The sequence below is a fragment of the Anopheles arabiensis genome, chromosome 3 (genome assembly GCF_016920715.1).
Source record: "Anopheles arabiensis isolate DONGOLA chromosome 3, AaraD3, whole genome shotgun sequence".
NCBI lineage: Eukaryota > Metazoa > Arthropoda > Insecta > Diptera > Culicidae > Anopheles > Anopheles arabiensis.
The window spans coordinates 72,150,518-72,170,731 of NC_053518.1; the positions used below are offsets into that span (position 1 = coordinate 72,150,518).

Sequence of the window (20,214 nt, forward strand, 5' to 3'; positions counted from 1 at the left end):
AGCAGCTCATCCTGGCACGCTAAAGCTCGCTGCTTGAATTCGCCTTTTGCAGTAGATAAACAGCGTCAAAGTTCCAGGTGGTTCTTTCAAATAGCGCTTAAGCAGCTTGCTTATGCCACGGTGCCAAGGATTATTTTTCTTTGCGTTTTATTTTCAGGCAAGTGTCATCGATGAAATAAACTAGAGGATTTGTTTTTTTTTGTGTGTACATGTGTATGTTTGTAAATCCTTAATATTCATAAATTACACGAAATGTATCACAATTTATTGTACAATCACAACCACAATCACAATTACCTCAAAATCCCTTCTTCAAAGAACTAATCTAACTTTTGCATCAGCAATGAGATTATTGACGGCGTCAGTATTTAACAATTTGACAAGAGCTATCTTGTACCGGAATCATGCATTAAAAAGCTATAAAGTTATACTAAGTTCAGTACGCTTTCTTAACAAGCCCTCAAGTTCCATCATAAACCATAACCCCAAGCGCCACAGATTAAGCTTAAACGACTGGAAAATTTAATATCCATAGAAAAAAATGAAAGCTCCACAGCTTCATTGGTTTGATCAATAGATGGCGTATTACAACTCATCATTATATTGCTATCCTTTTCTTGCAAATGTATTTCGACAAGTTTTATCTTATCAGTCTTCTAACTTTCTGAGCAAAAATCTATTTGAATGATCCGTGAGGTCAGATACGTGGGTATCAACACCAACGACCATTACTCAAATCTCACTTGCTACAGTGCTGGTGGTTTCCGTTGGAGTTTAGTATTTAAACAATCGTATCTCTAGTTCTAGCGATGAATAACTTCAATGCGAAACCATACAACAGTACAGAGGAAATGAGAAAGCTCTCCTCCAAGCGATGAAGCTCAACTGGTTGGGGTATCTCACCAACAGAGAGCGCCTCCAGCTTTTTTGCTATTTTTAGAATGCATGAGTCGTTTGCCGTCTGCTAAACGAAGTCTTTCTATATTCCGTTTAGGTTGAGAGCTTGAGTCGTTTAGAATCCGTTTAGTGGTCGTTTAGTGGATTTGTGGCACTTGGGTTGTAATACGCCATCTATTGAGCAAACCAATGAAGCTATGGAGCTTTCGTTTTTTTCTATGGATATTCGATTTTTCAGTGGTTTGAGCTTAATCTGTGGCGCCTGGGGGCAGTTCAATACAAAGGTGACATTGCGTTATGAGGAGGATATTTGAGAGCGTTTCTACATACACCGAGAAAGCAGCTGAGAGATGGCTGTGAGAGAATTGACAACCGGTTTCTCACGCCGGTGTGTGTAGAAGCTCCGGAAAGCGCCGAGATGAGACTTTTAAAATTATGTTGTAAAAATCCATTTGAATCGCTAAAATGAAGTAAAAAAAATTCTTTAACTTTTTAGTAATATTTCTACGATTATTAGACTGCAAAAATGCAAACTATAATTGATCGTACGCTATAAACTGCTAATTAAAATTTTTCTCAGCTCCATCGTTCTTTGCATGCTGAGGAGATTTCTCTCACCGAAAATGCTGTCACTCGCTGTCAAAGTATGCTGTCAGTTATTTTTCAGCTGCTTTCTCGGTGTATGTAGAAACGCTCTCAGAAGCCCGAATAAACGGCGCTTCACTGTAAAATTATTTAAACATTTATATAATTAGAAGTGCAATATAGTAATCTTCTTATTGTCTATCTTCCTAGCAATGAAGAATATGAAGAACGAAGTCAATTTAAACAAAATTAGAAAACCTTTTAAAGAAAGGATAACTGCTAAAGTTGTTAAGTTAAGAAGAATAATCATCATGTAGAAGGTTTTTTTAATTCTAAAAATGGTTTACAAACATTTTATTTTGCATCACGTAACAGAACATTACCCCCTCCCCACATGTTTAAAATTGTGTCCTTAGGGCGGTGGCAACGCTCATCGGATGCGATTTTATCGGACGAGATTTGTATGGGATTTGACAGATAACGTCGGACTGCGATTTCGTCGTCCGACGTTATCTGTCAAATCCCATACAAAAATTTGACAGGGCGTCCGATAAAATCGCATGCGAAAAAGCGTTGCCACCGCCCTTAAGGACATCCCATTTCCTCCCCTATGAGCGTTACGTTATTTATGGATGCCGCCTGAACTGAACTGACAGACCGATGCGATGAGGCGCTACCGCTGTGCAGAATTGAAAGCATTCCCGGGGTAGAATACCCCCTAATAACATTCGCACACATGGTATGACCTCCCTCGCACGGCTGTGAGCAGTGATAAGATTTCGGTGGAAAGCAAATATAAAAAAAAACCTCCTCGCGGTCATCGATCGGGCTATTGTTCTAGCTCAGCGACAATACGTTCCCAGCATTGGTGTGCATTCATTCTCCTGCGAACGTCCGCGAACGCGCTGTGCTTGTGAAAGAAGAACGAACGAAACAGAAAAAAACTCATCATGGGCAACTACAAGGTAAGCACCGCAGGCACGTGCAAAAATATCGATTTTTGCATCTAGTTTTCTTCGCTTTTTCAACCCTTCCACAAACGAATTTCGGATAATTTGATAACGTACGTTGGATCTCCCCCTTTTACCCCTTTTCATTCCCCCCCCCCGCCACCCACAGCCAATCGATCTGTCCAAGGAGGAGTTCCGGAAGTATCTGGACCGCCAGGGCGTGCTGGACGCGATAACGCAGGTGCTGGTGAAGTGTAACAGCGAGCGGCCGGACAATGCGCTCGCCTTCGTGCTGGACAATTTGACGGAAAAGTACGTGCCGCTGAAGGCGAAGCTGCAGGAAGCGCACGAAGAGATCGACCGGCTGAAGGCGGAGCTCAGTGCGCTGAAAGTGTGTGACGAGTCGAAACAGCAGGAACAAAAGCAGCAGCAGCAGCAGCAACCACCACCACCGGCGAAGCCCCAAGACAAGCGCGGCGACGATGCGGAGGAGAAGAAAATCGATACCGCTGCTGCACCACAAACCAATGGGGTGATGGAGGGCGCAGCTGCTGCAGGTGCTGCCGGAGAAGCCACCACTACCGGTGGTGGGACCACCGTGAAGGAAAATGACGCAACCACGACGACTCCGCCGTCCACTGCAACCGTGACAGGTGGAAGCGCGGACAGTGCGCTCAAAGACGCATCGAGCGATGCCCCCGGGACAGGTGCACCACCTGCTACTGCCGGGGCCGCCGATGCTGCGGAAGTAAAGAAGGAATCAAACACCACCACCACCACCTCTGCCGCCGACACTACCGAGAGCAAGTAAATGTGTGTGTGCGTGATTGTGTGCGCGTGAACGTGTAGCTAAAGATTCCTATATAGGTTAACTTGTTTGTAGTGTCTTTCGAATCGGGTATTCGAATATATTAGAACATAGGGCCCACTAAGAGAGGAACAAAGAAACGGTGGAGTAAGGCAGAAACAGAAACCGAAACAGAACCTTGCCGCGCGAGCGAACCCGTCCAATTCTCTAAAACAAAAAGACCGAACCGAGCAGCCGGAAGAGGCCGTCAGAATGTGCCGTACTCGAAAGCAGGGAATTATTAATCACGTTGGTCACTCGGTATACTACTTTAGAAACGCTATTTGACCATTTTGCGCTACTATTACTTTCCGCGTATTTAAAAGAATGCGCGCACGTGCGCGCGCCGCTTCTTCTCATTTTGCCATCCCGCTCCCGGGTCATCTTTAGCTGCATCGCCCATTATCTTATGTTAATCATCTATCTAGAACCGACCGATTGAATCGTGTGAATCGTATCGAGACATAGATCACCCACCCACCCATGTTCGGGGGTGGCGCTGCATAGGCGATGAAGAACCGGAGAAAACGCGGGGGAGCCGTATCACGCATCCACTGGCTCCCCCGGGCTCTCTCTCTCTCTCTCTCTATACTTTAGAGAATAAAAATATCATTCCAGCCATCACTAACAATTATAGTACGGAGACGATATATAAACGATAATAAAAAAGAGAGTATAGATGTAGATAACGAACGATGGATATCAGAAATGCATTTTTATTTCCCTCATACGTCTCCGATTAAATTGGTGTGTGTGAGTGTGTGTGTGTCGCCGCTGCCGCTTTCTCTCCCGTGTCTACCGCCGCTCTACGATTTGTCCTCGCCGGACGCTTTCTTTGCCTGCCGCTTCTTCACGTCGTAGTTGTGCACCCGGGCCATGTTCACCTCGGTCGTCGTGATCTGGTCGCGCAGAAACTCCTGATCGTGCTCCAGGCACCGGAGGTTCACCTCGGCCGACTTTTTGTTCTGACGCAGCAGCTCCTCCGCCTCGTCCAGCGGATACTCGAGCATCACGTTGGCGCCGAGCCACAGGCAGACCGATTTCGTCGGCGGCATCACCGTCTTCACGAACACCTGCTCGCTCAGCAGGAACTGCGTCTCCTGGTCCTCCGACTGCTCCCGCAGGTGCTTGATCATTTCCAGGTTTTTGGTCAGATCGGGTATCTGCTGCCGCAGCCGCCTTCGGCGCGACACCATGTTGTACTCCATGAACCGGTACTTGCTGTGCTGCTCGTCGAAGCTCTTCAGCACCTTCTCCACGCTGTCCTCGTTGCCCGAGTCCTTCATGAACTGCTCCACATCGTCCTGCGAGGGGAAGCAAAATATTCATCAATGCAAAGGCGAACCCATCTCAAACCCCTCCCCCCCCCCTCCAAAAGGCTCTACACCACACACCGTCTCCCCCCACCGATAATTGTGTGCGTGTGTGTGGCCACTCAGCCTTAAAAGGGCATTGCACGCCTACTCACCACGAACACGGCCTCCGGGATGCCCGCGTACGATTTTTGGTCGCTTTCTAGCTTCGGCAGCTCGATTTCCTCCATGCTGGCGGGTGGTTTGTGTGCCGGGTCGGGGCTGGGATGCGGATTTTCTGCGCTGAGCGGCTCGATACCTGCGGAACTACCGAAAACACACAACAGTTGCAGTGCAGAAGTTGCGGTTTCGGCAAAAAAGGGAACTGTCAAAGTTATTGTTCCCCTTTGGTAGGAAAAGATTTCTTTCCAGGCATGTGCAACCCCTGTCCATGTGGTGAACTGTCACTTTGTGGGCTGTCAAACACTTAGGTTTAATGAGCTGTCAAAGAAGAAAAAAATTGATGTTTTTTTATTAATTTAAAATACGAAAAAAATTACAAAAAAGTGATTACATCGCATATAAAATATGATTCACAAAAAAGGTAAAAAATAGCTACATGAAAATGGCACCGATTTACATTTTAAAAATACTAAACAAAGTTTTAAAAAGTGTAACAATAATATCTGTCTTTTTACATTATTCTAATAAAAATCTCATAGAAAATTTCATGATTAAAGATAGGAAAATAGTTAAAAATGCTGGTAAAAATTACCATGTTTACCAACGCTAGGGTTAAAAATCAATCGGCGATGCATCCATCATTACTCGGCTTGCTTGAAAACTGAACCTACTAGCACAATTTTCTTGAGACGTCTCCAGTTTTGGTAGCACTGCCCGTGAGTAACGGAATCTACAACCGTACGAGCGCGCGCGTGTGTGTGTGTTTTTGTGTGCGCGTTCATCTATTCGTACAGTTGTGCTCTGTGAACGGAGGCCCTTGTGCGTGCGCCACATTCTTCTCGTCGCCCGTCAGGGAAAAGGAATAGATTTTCTTTTTTCCGCGGCATCTGCCCCTACGACTCGACGGTACTGTAAGCGGGTGACGCAAAACCATCCAGATCCACGGTAGAAGCAAAAGAGGATTTGTCGCAGCCAACCCTTTCGAGTGGAGAGCGAAAAGTGCACCCCCTTCCCCTCCCCTCCTTATACCCGCAAGAGCACACGGGTTGAAGAAAAAAGCGGAAGAAGCGCACACAGCGGAGCAGGGAGCGAAGCAGAGAAGAAGCAAAAAAAAACCCCAGCCAGCCATCATTTGGGGCGATACGCGCGCGTCAGTGTGTGTGTGAGTGCGCGCGCGAGCTAGTGTGTGTGTGTGTGTGTGTGTGTGTGTTTGCACCGTGTTTTTCTTCGCTCGATTTTAACTACAGCGCAAACGGGCGAGAGACGACGTCGTCAAACCGCTGGGGCTTGTACGATCGCAGTAGTCGCGGCAACAACAGGAGAGCAGCCGCCCTTAATAAGAGCATCGGTCAGCGAGTTGCTGCTGCTGGCTGCTGTACTAGCGAAGTAAAGAGGAGCCTTGGAATCGAAGGCAGAAGGAGGAAACGTCCCAAGCCCAAGCCAATTTTGATTCCCGCAGTGTGAAAAGAAAACGGTGTCCGGAAGGAAAGGCTTCCCCAAATACCACACACAACACACACGCACACATCCGTCGTCTGGAAAACGTCGTCGTCGTCGTCTTCATCCCCGGTGTGTGCTCTACTCCCGCTCCCTCACTACCACACTCCATCCACAACGTCAACTGTCCGTCATCATTGAGCGTAGCTGAGCAGCGCGAATCGATCCAAAATGTCGGACGTAGAGTTATCAAACATAGACCACCTCATTGCGATGCTTTTAGAAGGTAAATTTCATTTAAAAAAAACAGCACTTGCCACAGTGCATGTGTGTGCAAGTGTGTGTGATTATGATGTGAAAAAAAAAAATAGATTGTAGATATGTGATCTCGCCGTCGCTGCTCTGCCCTTCTTCTCGCCATCCCTGGGGCCCTGTTTTTGGCCAACGCCCCCGCTCTCCTCACTCGCTCTCTCTTTTAGTTCCGGTGTGTCTGTATATATGTGTGTGTATGTGTTGAACGAAGAAATGAGGTGTCTACGCGTGTGAAAGAAGACAAACGGTGGTGGTTGCCTTCACGATTAAAGCCACAATTTTAGTGTGAGAAATATAGAATGACCGTGCATGGGATGACCCCCCCCCCTCTCCATCCGTCGTCGTCGTCATCGTCTGCTTTCGTGATTATGATGGTCACAATCATGCGCGCGTGTGTGTGTGTGTATTTGCAAGTCGCTGAGGATGAATAACCATCGCAAATCTGCGAATGCGAATGTGTGTGCGAGTGTGTATGTGCTTTTGAACAGAAATTTCGTGCGTGCTTATGAGTCAGTATGTAGAGAAGATTTCGCTGCCACCCCTGGCGTGTGAGCGAAAGCGAGAAAAGGCGACAGATGAGAGAGCGAAAGAGAGAGAGCACGTTGGTCAAATGGTTGCAGCGGGGAAGGGAGAATGGTACGATGAGAGAGCGAGAGAAAGAGCGGCAGCGTGTGAGTGCGCGCGCGCACCCGCCGGAGAGCGGCTGTAAAATGCGTGTTACCGCTGCAGCCGCCGCCGCCGCCACCGCCGCCTCGACGTCTTTTGGGCACACGAACTGTCACACACCGACACCCAATAGTACTGCGTGTTTTTTTTACTCTCTACCTTTACTGATTTTCATCATCTACCCTTTTTCCACCCCTTTCCCCACACTCACACACATAGTTCGCGGTGCAAGGCCAGGGAAAAATGTACAACTGTCGGAAACGGATATACGTCTGCTATGCCTAAAGTCGAGGGAAATCTTTCTCTCCCAACCGATACTGCTCGAGCTGGAGGCACCGTTAAAAATCTGCGGTAAGTAGTGGAAAAGCCGGCACTCTCCCACCCCCGGGCGGGTGTGGGGTTGGGTGGATGGTTGTGCACTAGTTTAAGATCAAATTTTATGTTCGGGTCGGGCGGGCCAAGGTGACTGAACGATTTACGGGCCCCCTCTCGGGGGAGGGGAGGAGGGCGGTTTTAAAATCTGTTTAAAAAAAGTTTATTTACTCCTAGTGTTGCTGCTCTTTCTCTTCGGATGTGTATGCTGCTCCCCGGCGTATGCGCGTACTACACATTCGGCCATATTTGTTTGGTCTTCTGGCTGGAGGTGTTTTTTTCTTTTCTTTTTGCATTCTTTGTTATTGCCATTATTCACACACACACACACACGCACCGGTTTTGGGTGGCATTACGCCGGTGCCGTCCCGGTGGTGTTTGTTGCTGGTCGGATAAATTGTCCTTCTTTTGCAGTCGCTCTCCGGTCCCCTAGCCTCTGGCTTGGCTTATGACGCATCGAACATTGTTGATCAATGAACAGCAACAACAAGCAGAGCCCATATTTGCGAACAACGTGAACAATACCGCAAAAACCACACACCGTCGAGACGACCCTCCCCAAAGTGCCGAATGAGCAAAAGAGGGTGTGGTGTGAAGGGTTGCTGCTGCCCTCCTGCTCAACCTTCGCGCATAAACTGCACGTGTGTGCGCGAACCTGAGGCTCTCGATCATCACCGTCGATCGAACCTACCCTTCTCATACCGGCGATGAGGGTGGGTGTTGGTTGCCCTGAATCACCCTAAAGTGGCCGTTGCCGTAATAAAAACAGCGCCTGCGACAGTCAACACGCGCGCACACGACGCACTCCTGCTCGGTTTCATGATGATAGCGCTCGGCTTGGCTCATATCTTGCCCTACCCTCTTACCCTTCTATACTAAGAAGAAGAAGAAGAAGAAGAATCTACACTTCCTTTTATTAGCGGTGGTGAGATACTCTCAACCCTAGCCCCACGCCACATCTCTCGACTTGCCCCCCACGAGATAAAAGCGATCGGATTAAAGAGTTGTCTGATACCGTGCGTCGGTGTGCGTGTCTGTGTGTAAATGATTGCACGTATGAAAATGAAAGTGTATTTGTCACGACGGCAGAGACCGCGGCAAGGTCTAGCAAAGCATATATGAGGGCCGCGACACCAAACCCTTCGTTTGGGGCCCACACACACACCATGAGCAATTGAAAAGGGATCGCTTGTGCACTTTCACGTTCGTGCAATTGTTGCAACTTCATCGAACATTGCTCCAAGCGTGTATTATCAGCTTACATTTGATATGTTTAACCATAGAAATAGTTGTGCGGTTAGTTGTTGTCTTCCAATTCCCATTTGCACATTTGTATCTTTAAACGAATGACTCAAAAAAGACCAATTTCCTGGGCGCTCATGAAACGTGCTCAAAGGTGATAAGAAAGCGATACAAAAAAAAAATTTATCTCTACAACAAGATGCGATTGTAATCAACACACGCGGGGTCTTTCCCAGCGTTGCGAACGAATTCGCGCATCGCTGTACCTTGCACTGTTTAAATTAAAACGACCCTCCTCCAAACCCCATTGAATCGATACACATGTGACTCAACTAGTTCCGCTGGTGGCAATACATTTTTACTAACCTTTCTCATGCTTCACTCTTGCTGCCCCTATTTCCCACATACAGGTGACATCCATGGTCAGTATTATGACTTGCTGCGTTTGTTCGAGTACGGCAGCTTCCCGCCAGAGTCGAACTATCTGTTCCTGGGCGATTACGTCGACCGGGGAAAGCAGTCGCTCGAGACGATCTGCCTGCTGCTGGCGTACAAAATCAAGTATCCGGAGAACTTCTTCTTGCTGCGCGGCAATCATGAGTGCGCCAGTATCAATAGAATATACGGGTAAGTGGTGCCGGGGTCCGGCTGTAGCAGGGGTTTTATTTTTGTGCTCTCACCGTTGCTTCCATATCGATCGAATCTTATCGAAGAACGGCAAAGATATGATTGGCGAGCGTGTGTGTGCATGTTTTCTCCTCTCGCAAACACGGCTTTGGGCTGTGCACACAGGACCAATGTGTCATTGGCATTTCTCGTGGGTATCGATTTTTCATCTCTCCTGCGCTCCGTTTGCAGATTCTACGATGAGTGCAAGCGGCGCTACAACATCAAGATGTGGAAAACGTTCACCGACTGCTTCAACTGTCTGCCGGTGGCCGCGATCGTGGATGAGAAGATTTTCTGCTGCCACGGCGGCCTCAGCCCGGACCTGCAGTCGATGGAACAGATCCGGCGCATCATGCGACCCACAGACGTGCCGGACCAGGGCCTGCTGTGCGATCTGCTGTGGTCCGATCCGGACAAGGACACGAACGGCTACGGCGAGAACGATCGTGGCGTCAGCTTCACGTTCGGCGTGGATGTGAGTGTTGTTTTTTTTTTGTTCCGTCGTGGACATTGTGGAATTGTAGAACTGATATTAATTACCCCTCTTTTTGTTTGTGTGAATTGTTTTTTTTTTTAAATTTATCTCACTCTCTAGATCGTGGGCAAGTTTCTTACCAAGCATGACTTTGATCTAATCTGTCGAGCGCATCAGGTGGTTGAGGACGGGTACGAGTTCTTTGCCAAGCGGCAGCTGGTAACCCTCTTCTCTGCTCCCAACTATTGTGGAGAGTTCGATAATGCCGGTAAGTGTCACAACAATCCTACCCAAAAACGCCAAACTTGCCCTTGGCACATTTATTAGTAATTAAAACGGTAATTTTATTCTGCTCTCCCCCCCTCTCTCTCTCTCTCCCTCTACAGGTGCAATGATGTCCGTCGACGATACGTTGATGTGCTCGTTCCAAATCCTGAAGCCAGCCGATAAACGTAAGTTCCAATATGGTGGCCTCAACTCCGGACGGCCAGTTACACCACCGAGAAGCTATAGTAAAAACAAAAAGAAATAATTTATCAAATAGTACTATTCTCTTACAAAAAACAAACTACTACTACTACTATTAAACAAACAAACAACAACAACAAAAAACTTACTACAAAACTACGTACTACCAAACTTGTGCGGTATCCGTTCTGTTTTCATCCACCTCCGCCTCCTCCCTCCTCCTTACATTGTGCCCCCCCCCCTCCACCCCCAAGCCTCCAGTTTTCCCGGTTATTTTTCCCATGTAATTCCCTTTAAAAAAAGAACATTTTATAAAATAAAACTCGATCGACTGACAATGCAGTACCCACGCGTGTGTGTGTGTGTCGGTGCGCTCGCGCGCTCGCGTGGCGTTTGTGAAAGGCAAAAAGGTGTATCTCCGATTGTGGAAATGAAAGTAATATAAAACACAGTAACACGCGGTACCAGAAGAGAATCATATGCAAGCGCTGTTCTGCGGCGGGAGAGAAGGACAAGCGCACGCGGGCGGTTGCCTATTCACGAGGTGTTCGCATGCGCGAGCGCTCTTTTCTCCGCCGACGGTGGTTGAAGGCGATAGAAACACAATTCAGCTTATAAGTAGATATAAACAGGTGCAAGGTGACAAGCAGGCATAGCAACAGAACAGAACGGCAAAAGGAGAATGAAGGAATATGATGGTATTTGACGAAGGAAGAATTGGGTGGACTGCAAGACGAACAGCAAACGCCTAGGATCAGTGACCAGGATAATAGCGACGTGTGTGTGTGTGTGTGTATTTCCCACACAACGTGTTTGGATGTTGTGTGTGTTGACGGTTGTTGCTCGATAGCTGTTTGATGTGCAGAATGAGTAGAATGAGTAGAGGAGACGAAGCGATAACACAGGTTTTCTGTTGGCACCATAACACACCACCACCACCAAGCGGGAAACGGTAGCAGAATTAGCAGCTGTTGCAGGATAGAGGAGAAGAAGAAGAGTAAGAGCATGGCAATAACCATGCAAGTGTTCGCCCCTGAAATTTGAGAATGTAAGCGAGTGGTGGTAGTAGCACGCGAAAATAAGAGCAAACGAAGTGCAAACGTTTCTGAATGATAATTTAATTAGAAACACTAGCGCCAAGAGGGTACACTCACAGTGAGCATAAGAAAAAAAAGAGGTAAATAAACATACAAACAAATATGCATGCTAACAACACATGATAACAAGAGGGCGTAGAGAGATTTGTCAGTTGATGATGATGATGATGATTGTGTGTGTGTGTGTGTGTGTGTGTGTGTGTGTGGTTTAAAGAAGAACACACACATCTCTGTAGCAGCCGGTAGCGTGTGGTGCTCGGTCAGCTGTCCCAAAACCACACTCAAGCCTCCCCCCAGCGCACACGGTAACTCCTCCTCTCCCCTTACGACCCAACTGGCATTATAGTGGACAACACACAGACACCTACTACATATGGGTACTAAACATCTTTTTTCTGATTACAATAATTGCGACAATGTTTACAAAACAGCAGAAGCAGCAGCATCAGCAATCAGGAACCCCGCAGCTGATAAATGCATGCAGGGGAAAGTAGCAAAAAGGCAAGCGCAACCGACGAAACCATTGAATTCGATCGAAATTATTAGCAAAAAATCGGAAAATGTGGCGCACATTGGCAGGAAAGCGTGCGCTGCAAGCGAAACCGACGAAACCATTGAATTCGATCGAAATTATTAGCAAAAAATCGGAAAATGTGGCGCACATTGTCACCTTTTCAATTGCATTGAGATTAGTGAACGTACATCATCAATTTGTCTGTCCCGTCTGTGTCACACAGTGGATGTAATCCAACGACTAATATAATGCGTAAGCTATTGTTTCTCTCACTCTCTCTCTCTCGTCTGTAATCGCTGTAATGATGTTTCCTTGATTGTTAAAACAAACATACACACACACACGCGTTACATGTAACGGTCGGGAGACCCTCACAAGGAGAAGGGAACAAGGAGGGCAGATGATAATGAACCGCCGCGTGTTTTTCGATTAGCAACGGAACTGGTTGATGGTAGACGGCCCCATCGTTTTCGAGCGAGAACAAGGCCAAGGAGAAGAAGCTAGAATGAGGAAGAACTGTGTATGTTTCTGCGCGTGTGCGTGTGTGTGTGTGTGTGTGTGTGTGAGATGCACCTGTCATCAGTAGTCGGCGTGACCAAAGTGAAGTGTGTTGGTTCCCTCGGACTGCCGCCGCCGCCGGATTCGCACGTGTTAACGGCGCAAGGGTCTTGCCAGTTTATTGTGAAATGTCCCACGATTATGTTAATAAAGTATCACGCGAGCTCATTCTCTTCTGAATCTGGACTAAATTTCTCTGGATCTGTGTGTGTGGCTTCAGTGAGCCCCTCGCGCACCCTTGTTATCACGCTGCATCTTCCATAAATGAGAGAAATTATTATCTTTATTTAAAAATGATCACTGTTTTGTTGGAATCTAATGAAGTGGATTCGAATGATCACACGTGATCAAATTAAACCGTATCATAGAAATGGCTATCGTTTTTTGGCTAAATATAATTTCGTTTCTTGCTTGCTTAAAACTAGCATAATGGGGGTGTGTTGACAAACGCAAACCCCCTCGATTATGGTGACATTACAGAATAAACCGACAAACCCTGTTAAAAATAAGTAAAACGAGGTTGCATTTCTTGCCGATGCTTGTGAGAGAAGGTACCACTTTTGGAAAAAGTCTTTAGGAAGCGCCATTACTGTTACGAATACTACGAGTAACTGCTTCTTTTATTGCTAATACTTGACCCTTAACCTAGCCAGCCTCGTGGTACAGTCGTCAACGCGAAAGATTTTAACAACATGCCCGTCATGGGTTCAAGCCCGGAATGGACCATGCCGCGCTCATACGTAGGACTTTGGACTATCCTGTTACGGAAGGAATGAAAGAAGACTTGACCCCCTATACACTACTACTTGTCTTAACGGGGTGGCGGAAGTGTTTGTTATTTGCCCTTCATGATCGTTCTGTTGGTGTTAACCACTGAGAGAGAGAGAGACAGAGTAGACGAGGTTTACCAAAACATCGTATGCACTAAGCGTTTGTCGATCACCACTTGCTGCCCCTGTTTATTTGTTTACTTTCACGCGTTCCCCTGTGCGGCGCTGTCTGTGTGTGTGTTGCTGGACTAAAGGGTAAAAGTACGTGCTGTACGCATTGAGCGATGAAGGAAGAAGGAGTCTCTATATAGATTAGCTCTTTTGCATAGTTGTTGGTAACAGAAACTGCTCCAAGTATGCGCCTCTTTGGGGGGAGAGAAGTAAAAACATATAATAATGCAATAAAGCTCGCTCGCTCGCTCTATTCGTAGGAAAGTGGGAAAACGATGTTGAACGGTGGCAGGCAAGTTTCTGAATATAATCAATAACCGCTTTTCTATCACTCTCTCTCTCTCTCTACCCCCCGTCGTAATTTACAAATGAAATGAGAGGGAAAAAACAACTCAAATGTGGATGGTGGATGGTTATGGACGTGTGTTATGTGTTTGTCAATCAATCATTACTAACCCCCGAGCATCAGGTGTTGAACAGCTCGCAGCAGCAGCATCAGCATCAGCAACGGAAACACGTGCTGCAGTTTAGAGAAGCATTATTAGCAAGCGAGATCAATGTCAGACGACAGTCTAGAAGTCAAGAAAATACACAAACCACCCACAAAACACAATGCTGCAATACGGCTAGAACTGTGTGTGTGTGTCAGGTAAAGCAAAAAAGAAAAAAGAAGATGCAAAAAATCACACACACATGCTCTACAAAAAACACAACAGCAAAAACCACACCAGCATAAGTAAGAATCAAAATTTTAAACCAGCATAAATAAAATTGTATCACACAAATGGATAAAAACGAAAACAAGGCGTGTGTGTAAAGGCGGTTGTTGCTGTGCAGATTTTAAATTTAAATTATTTCGTGTTCGCGTGACGGTCGGGGAATGCGTGTGTGTGGTTGGTGCGCTCCAAAGGTTTGCTTGTTGTGTTAATTAATGAGACACCCGTGCTGCGCGGCATGAACGTACGGCTGTATCAATGCGATTTTTGGTTTTAGTTTTAAGATTATTATTTCTTATGTATATTTAGACAAATGTTTTTTTCTTCCACATGTTATCATCATCCTCCCCGCGTTGTTTGTAAATGTTGCTCGGAACACGCTCCTCCTCTCTGCTCCACCTTAACGTGTTTCGTCCGGGTTTTCCCCTCAATGTCCTCTTCAATGTGTGTCCGTGTGTGTGCGTGTGTTTGTGCCAAAGTGTGTCCACAATTTCCCTCTCAAGACCACACGGACTCCCACACACACACACACGCGTAGGACATCTTACAACGGCCAACCCTGTGTTACCCTGTTTGCGCTTTAGTTTAAATATTATCACCACCATTAACTAATTGATTGCACGTTTTTGTTTGTTGCCTATGTTTGCCCGGTGCAGGTGGCTTTCAGAAGCTCATCAAAAGCAGCAAATTTTAGGCGGCAGCATATAGTGGTGTGGTGCGTGAGGAGGTAAACATATCATGCAAAGACGCAGGACCATCATCAACAACTTCATCGCCAATCATCATCCCCAAATCCCTCTGCACATAGAAAATGGAAAAGCAAATGGGACAGAAGAGAGTGCGTGTGCGTGTGGTGGACACACAGCACGATGAACAATCAGCAGCAGCAGCAGGGTAGCAGTGTATGTGGAGCAACAAAAGTCACAACAAATTGGTGGGGTGTGGTGGTACCTTGTTTAGGTTTGGAGGCGAAAAGCCCTACCAGCCTCTCCTCCATTGAATGTCTTCTCCCCCGCGAAGCACTATGCTGGAGCCAAATGTTGTGATTCCTTGCGGGTGCGTTCGAAAATACCACCATCATCCCACACACACGAAACACCGACTCGAAAACACTTACCTACCCCACACAAAACACATCGCAACCAAAAGAAGCAAGAAGAGAGAAAGCTCTATCGGATTTTGTGCCAAATGATAACAACGTGGCAAAAAAGCAAGAAGAAGACGAAGAAGAAGCGCTCTACGGCGGCCAACAATGTACAACAACGAATGCGGCACCACCACCACCTCACAACAGCAACAACAACAGCAACAACAACAACAGCACCACAACACCCTCCCAACCTGTGTTGTGTTAATATGATTTCTCAAGTTCTGATTTTGTGAGTATCTTTTTGACCCCGTTTTTTTTTCGTTTGTTACCGGAGCCACGGTTTCCACCTACCTTCATTTCTTTATGCGCTTTTTTCCTCCCCCGTATGCCTATTTTTCCTGTTTTTCTATTTCTCTTCTATTTCTCTGTTGTTGTTGTTGTCAAACGAACACCAAATCTCTCTCAAGTGTGTGTGTGCGCTCTGTTGTTGTTGTTGCTGTGATGTGTGTGGTGGATGTTTAGTTGGTTGTTGGCGCGGTTGTTGTTCATAACATTCTATCAGTTTCTCGCTGCTGTTTTACGATAAAACCAATCAATCCGTCTTTCAGATTGTTATTGCGCAATCCCGTTTGTGTGATCCTTCCTTTGTCTGCGAGGCGTTGTGTGCTACTCAAATCGACAAGAAGTAGCGTTGTTATTTTTAATTTTCTATTTCGTTTGTTGTATTTTTCATTGTTTTTAATTCACCTTTACCGGTTTTTCTTTACTTATCCATTTTATACCTTCTCTTCTTTCTTTTTCTTTGTTCGTTATACTACTTTTTCGTCTTCTTTTTGTAAATATTTCCTACAATTTTGATGGTTCTACTTTACATTCAGGTTTTATTCGTTTTCTTTTTCGAGTTTTATATTCTTCGATTTTTTTTATACATTTTCTTAGATTTTTCTTTGTTCGTTATACTACTGTTTCGTCTTTCTTTTGTAAATATTTCCTGAAATTTTGAACGTTCTATTTTGCATTCAGGTTTTATTCGTTTTTTTTATCGAGTTTTATATTATTTAAGGTTTTTTGTATACACTTTCTTAAATTTTCGTATTTTTATTGACTGTTTGAATTGATTTCAAAACCTTCCAAAAACACCCCCCTTCTCATCTCTAAAGAACTTCCTGACCTTGTCATGTCACAATCCCTTCCAATGCTCTGCCAGCAGTGACTTTGTTCTTCCCCTCGTTCGTTCTCTCGTCGAAGCATTTTATTCCCATCTACTAATAATTGCGTATGTACGTTTACTGCGTACTTCCTCTTCTACTTCTACTCCTCCCTCCCTTCTTCCGGGTGCGTGGACAATGGTTCCAATATCACAGCTGAAGGTTAACATCGTTGTTGGTTGCTGTTGCTGTGTTTGTCGCGTCCCCAGCCACTTCTCCCTTTTCTTATCGATTCCCTGTTTTGTGTTTCTGTGTATGTGTGTGCCGTGTATTGCTTTCGTGTTCTTCTACACCCTTCTTGCCAATCAGCAAATTCCAACACTCTGTGAAGCTGCTCCTGCTATGTGCGTGTGTGTGTGTGTTTTAGTGTGAAAATTCTCCCGCTGTTTTTTTCTTCCAACCTTTTTCCGCGCTGCTGCTGCTGTGCTTCCATGCTAAATGAGCCAAACACAAAAATCAATTTCCCATATTACACATCGCCATTCCTATCTTGCAGCAACCTATACTGCGCAAAAGGGTACCAGCGGCGGTGGACTTAAGATGCAGCAATACTTGGGGCCAAATGTACCTTTATGGACCTGTCTTATGATTTTGGGGTCACCGCCACCACCAGCATTACCACCACCACCCCAATCACCATCGTCATGTTTTGCCGCATGTTTTAGTGTACGAAATTGTTGGTTAGCATTTTTTGGCACCGTCTGTGAAATTTTACTTCCAAATTTAATGCAAGCGATCCTTTTCGAATATTAAATTCCCTTTTTTAGGCACTATTTGGACGAATTGTTGTTTTCTAAAAGTAGCAGATACGGATTAAAGTATTAACTCACTACAAAAACAATCGGGGTTTCCTTTCCAGCGGTGGTTTTCCTTCTTTTTGTTCTGTATCTTTTGTTTTATTTTTAAAATACGTTTTTGTTTTGTTTGAAAGAAGCATCCAGCAGTGCGGTTTTATCTTACCTTCCACCAATTAGTCACAGCTTTTTATGTATCTCACAGCGTAACCGTGTGTCCTATCGTAACTCCTGGTCTGATAAAGAAGAGTTCCGCTTACCGATAACGAATCGGTTGGGAAGAGGTTTTGCCTTATAAACGGGCGGTTAAATTCGACTTCATTTCCTACTTTGACGAAAGAAAGAACCTTGGGGCACGGCTGATTTCGGTTTATCGTTCACTTTTTGGGGGGCCATGTTTTACTGGCCACAACAACACCACCCATTCTACCCGCCCCAGCACATTCCTAAGCATATGAAGCTAATGAGCAGCAATGTGAGCGCAAGATCTATAATTGTTCGTCGATATGATATGGTGCGTGGCGCGTTTGCTTAAACTTTTCATTCCTCTCAACGCAGTATTGTTATTCCACTTGGCTCTGAGCTCGCTGGTTTCGAGCTCAAACATCGTTCCGTTTAAGGTCATACTTGGGGGGGCCCTTGTCCGCCCAACAAACCGTGCGCTAAATGGGTAAGCAAGCGGGGAGGTGTAACGAAATTTTAAAGTAAGAAGAAACAAGCATCCATCGTTCCGTTGTGTACTGGTTTGGCATCGCGGTCTGCAGAAAAAAACAGAAGAAGAAGAATAAGGGGCCGGTCCCGGTGTTGTGTACAATTTGCATATTCAATCATCGGTCTATTATCATACGCCGACTCTACGTCAATTGTCGAAGTTATTTTTCGCAAGCTATTGATCGAATATAGAATAATATTGTTTTGGAGCGACCGTCCCCGGTGGGATGACGAAAGGTGATGATGACACGAGGTGCTAAACCAAACCATTGATATCACAATCTCTTTCTAGGTCCAATGGTATATACATCTTCAAGATCACCTGCAAGAACAAAAAGACTTATTTTAGTGTCTTCTCCAAGCGACTTCTTTTGTTTCAATACTGATTCTGATAAAGCCGAGTCTCGTGATGTACCGCTGACCTTTTCAAGTTTTATTACATCCTGCATATTAAACATGTCTGCAAAAGGTCCAATCGAAAATGCACAATGCACTTGAAACACTTGCACTTGTCTGGCTCCACTGTTTGTGTCACGCCGACTCCCCGTGCATATGATCGATTTACGCGTATGCGCACATCAAACAACGAATCTTCGGCGGTCGTCTACGGAACTGTACGACGTGATCTGCTTCCGTAACTAACGCAGCAGGCCACGCTCTCTGCAACGCATGTCTCTCTCTGCTTCCATCTGGTGATGATAAAAGTCGTGCGCGGCGTGGTGTCTTCCGGGTTCTTGTCATCTCTTGAGTGCGCGCCCAAACAAAGGGCTACTCATATATAGTTGGGTGTCCCTCCGTACCCGGTTTGATATAAAACCATCGATCCCAACCGACTACTTGCAGCATTCTTCTTGCAGCTTCGCCATCGAAGCTACACCCCGACACGAAAAAGCGGACAGGATCTTAACGGAAGCGATCGTTTTGGTGGATCGACCATTCTTCTCTTCACCATGATCAGTGTAAACGCGCTCGCGTGCTGCCTAGTGGGCATTTGGTTCCTTACGCTGGGCGCGCACACCATCGAAGGAAAAGATTTGCGTAAGTTGAGCTCGTAAAAAGATCCTGTAAGATTTGAGTTAAAATATCTTTTTTTTCATCTTGTTTTTGCTTACAGCCACCAGCTTCGAGAAGTGCCACCGAAACGATCCTCAGTTCGATCAGTGTCTGCGTAGTGCGGTTAACGGTGCGATACGGCTGCTGAAGGATGGGCTGCCCGACTTTGGCATACTGCCGCTGGAACCGCTCGCCGTCGACTCGCTGGTCATTGAGCAGGGTGAACCATCGTCGCCGATCAAGCTGAAGCAACATTTCACCAACGTTCGGTTAAGTCATCTTACCGAATCGACCATCCTGAAGTATCGGTAGTGTTTTGGGGAGGGGGGTTTGTTTGTCACAAGTGGGGAAAAATGGAGCAACGTTAACGCTTATTTTATTCGCACCTCAGAACGGATCTCAAAAAACTCATCATCAAGGCGGAAGCAATCACGCCGCAGGTACAGTTTGCCGGCAACTACACGATGGACGGACGGATACTGGTGCTACCGATCACGGGCAAAGGGTTGGCCAACATTACGCTGCACCGGTTGAAGACACACCACGAGCTGATTGGCGAGCTGGTGGAGCGGAACGGTGAACAGTACATGCACATACGAAAGTATTTGGTGCACTTTGAGCCAAAGCTGGTCACGTTTCAGTTTGGGAATCTTTTCAACGGCGATGAAAGGCTCGGTAAGACATCTAATTCCTTTTTAAAATTTGGTTACGCGCAGTGTTATTGACCCTTTTTTGCTGTCTATTGCAGGGAAAACCATGCACCAAGTGCTGAACGATAACTGGGAGGTCGTGTTCCGGGAGCTGCGCAGCTCGTACGAGGACACGTTTGGGTACATCTTCAAAAAGATTTCCAATCAAATCTTCCTAAAGGTACCGATGAATAAAATATTCCCGCAGTAGTAGATAGTAAAGCGTTAGTAAGGCGAACAAATTGAAGTAGCGTTTTCATGATGACACGCCCGTTGCCACTACTATATTGGAAGATTATTTTGATTTTATTTCCATTCTTTTTGGTTTATTTGCATATCGTTTTTTGGTATATAATGTCATACATTTATCAAAACATTATTGGGTATTCTCTTATCTAAAAACAGTTGGGAGATCGTACGACAATTCAAAATCCGTAAAAAAAACTTA

General features: G+C 45.8%; 4 protein-coding genes across 5 annotated transcripts; 3 read left to right on the plus strand and 1 right to left on the minus strand.

Annotated features, from left to right (window-relative positions):
- Positions 1–2,191: 2,191 nt before the first annotated feature.
- On the plus strand, positions 2,192–3,972 carry LOC120903963 (c-Myc-binding protein homolog). The gene is made up of 2 exons (XM_040313649.1): positions 2,192–2,447; positions 2,602–3,972. The coding sequence occupies exons 1-2, from the start codon at positions 2,433–2,435 to the stop codon at positions 3,241–3,243; spliced, it is 657 nt and encodes a 218-aa protein (XP_040169583.1). The 5' UTR covers positions 2,192–2,432; the 3' UTR covers positions 3,244–3,972.
- On the minus strand, positions 3,962–4,974 carry LOC120903964 (prefoldin subunit 3). Its single transcript, XM_040313650.1, has 2 exons — positions 4,748–4,974; positions 3,962–4,583 (listed from the first exon to the last, which is right to left on the minus strand). The coding sequence occupies exons 1-2, from the start codon at positions 4,820–4,822 to the stop codon at positions 4,086–4,088; spliced, it is 573 nt and encodes a 190-aa protein (XP_040169584.1). The 5' UTR covers positions 4,823–4,974; the 3' UTR covers positions 3,962–4,085.
- Positions 4,975–5,508: 534 nt separating this feature from the next.
- Positions 5,509–17,360, plus strand: LOC120903961 (serine/threonine-protein phosphatase alpha-2 isoform). 2 transcript variants are annotated; one of them, XM_040313647.1, is made up of 8 exons: positions 5,509–6,477; positions 7,389–7,520; positions 9,194–9,410; positions 9,642–9,927; positions 10,048–10,195; positions 10,314–10,379; positions 14,878–15,600; positions 17,016–17,360. In XM_040313647.1, the coding sequence occupies exons 1-7, from the start codon at positions 6,423–6,425 to the stop codon at positions 14,913–14,915; spliced, it is 942 nt and encodes a 313-aa protein (XP_040169581.1). In that variant the 5' UTR covers positions 5,509–6,422; the 3' UTR covers positions 14,916–15,600; positions 17,016–17,360. The 2 variants fall into 2 exon arrangements, with proteins under 2 accessions (XP_040169581.1, XP_040169579.1); XM_040313645.1 differs by lacking the exons at positions 14,878–15,600; positions 17,016–17,360 and having other exon boundaries at positions 10,314–11,623.
- A 1,308-nt stretch (positions 17,361–18,668) lies between these two features.
- LOC120903962 (protein takeout-like) lies at positions 18,669–19,994 on the plus strand. The gene is made up of 4 exons (XM_040313648.1): positions 18,669–19,062; positions 19,139–19,385; positions 19,469–19,752; positions 19,826–19,994. Exons 1-4 carry the CDS (start codon positions 18,975–18,977, stop codon positions 19,975–19,977), a joined length of 771 nt encoding a protein of 256 aa, XP_040169582.1. The 5' UTR covers positions 18,669–18,974; the 3' UTR covers positions 19,978–19,994.
- Positions 19,995–20,214: the final 220 nt, after the last annotated feature.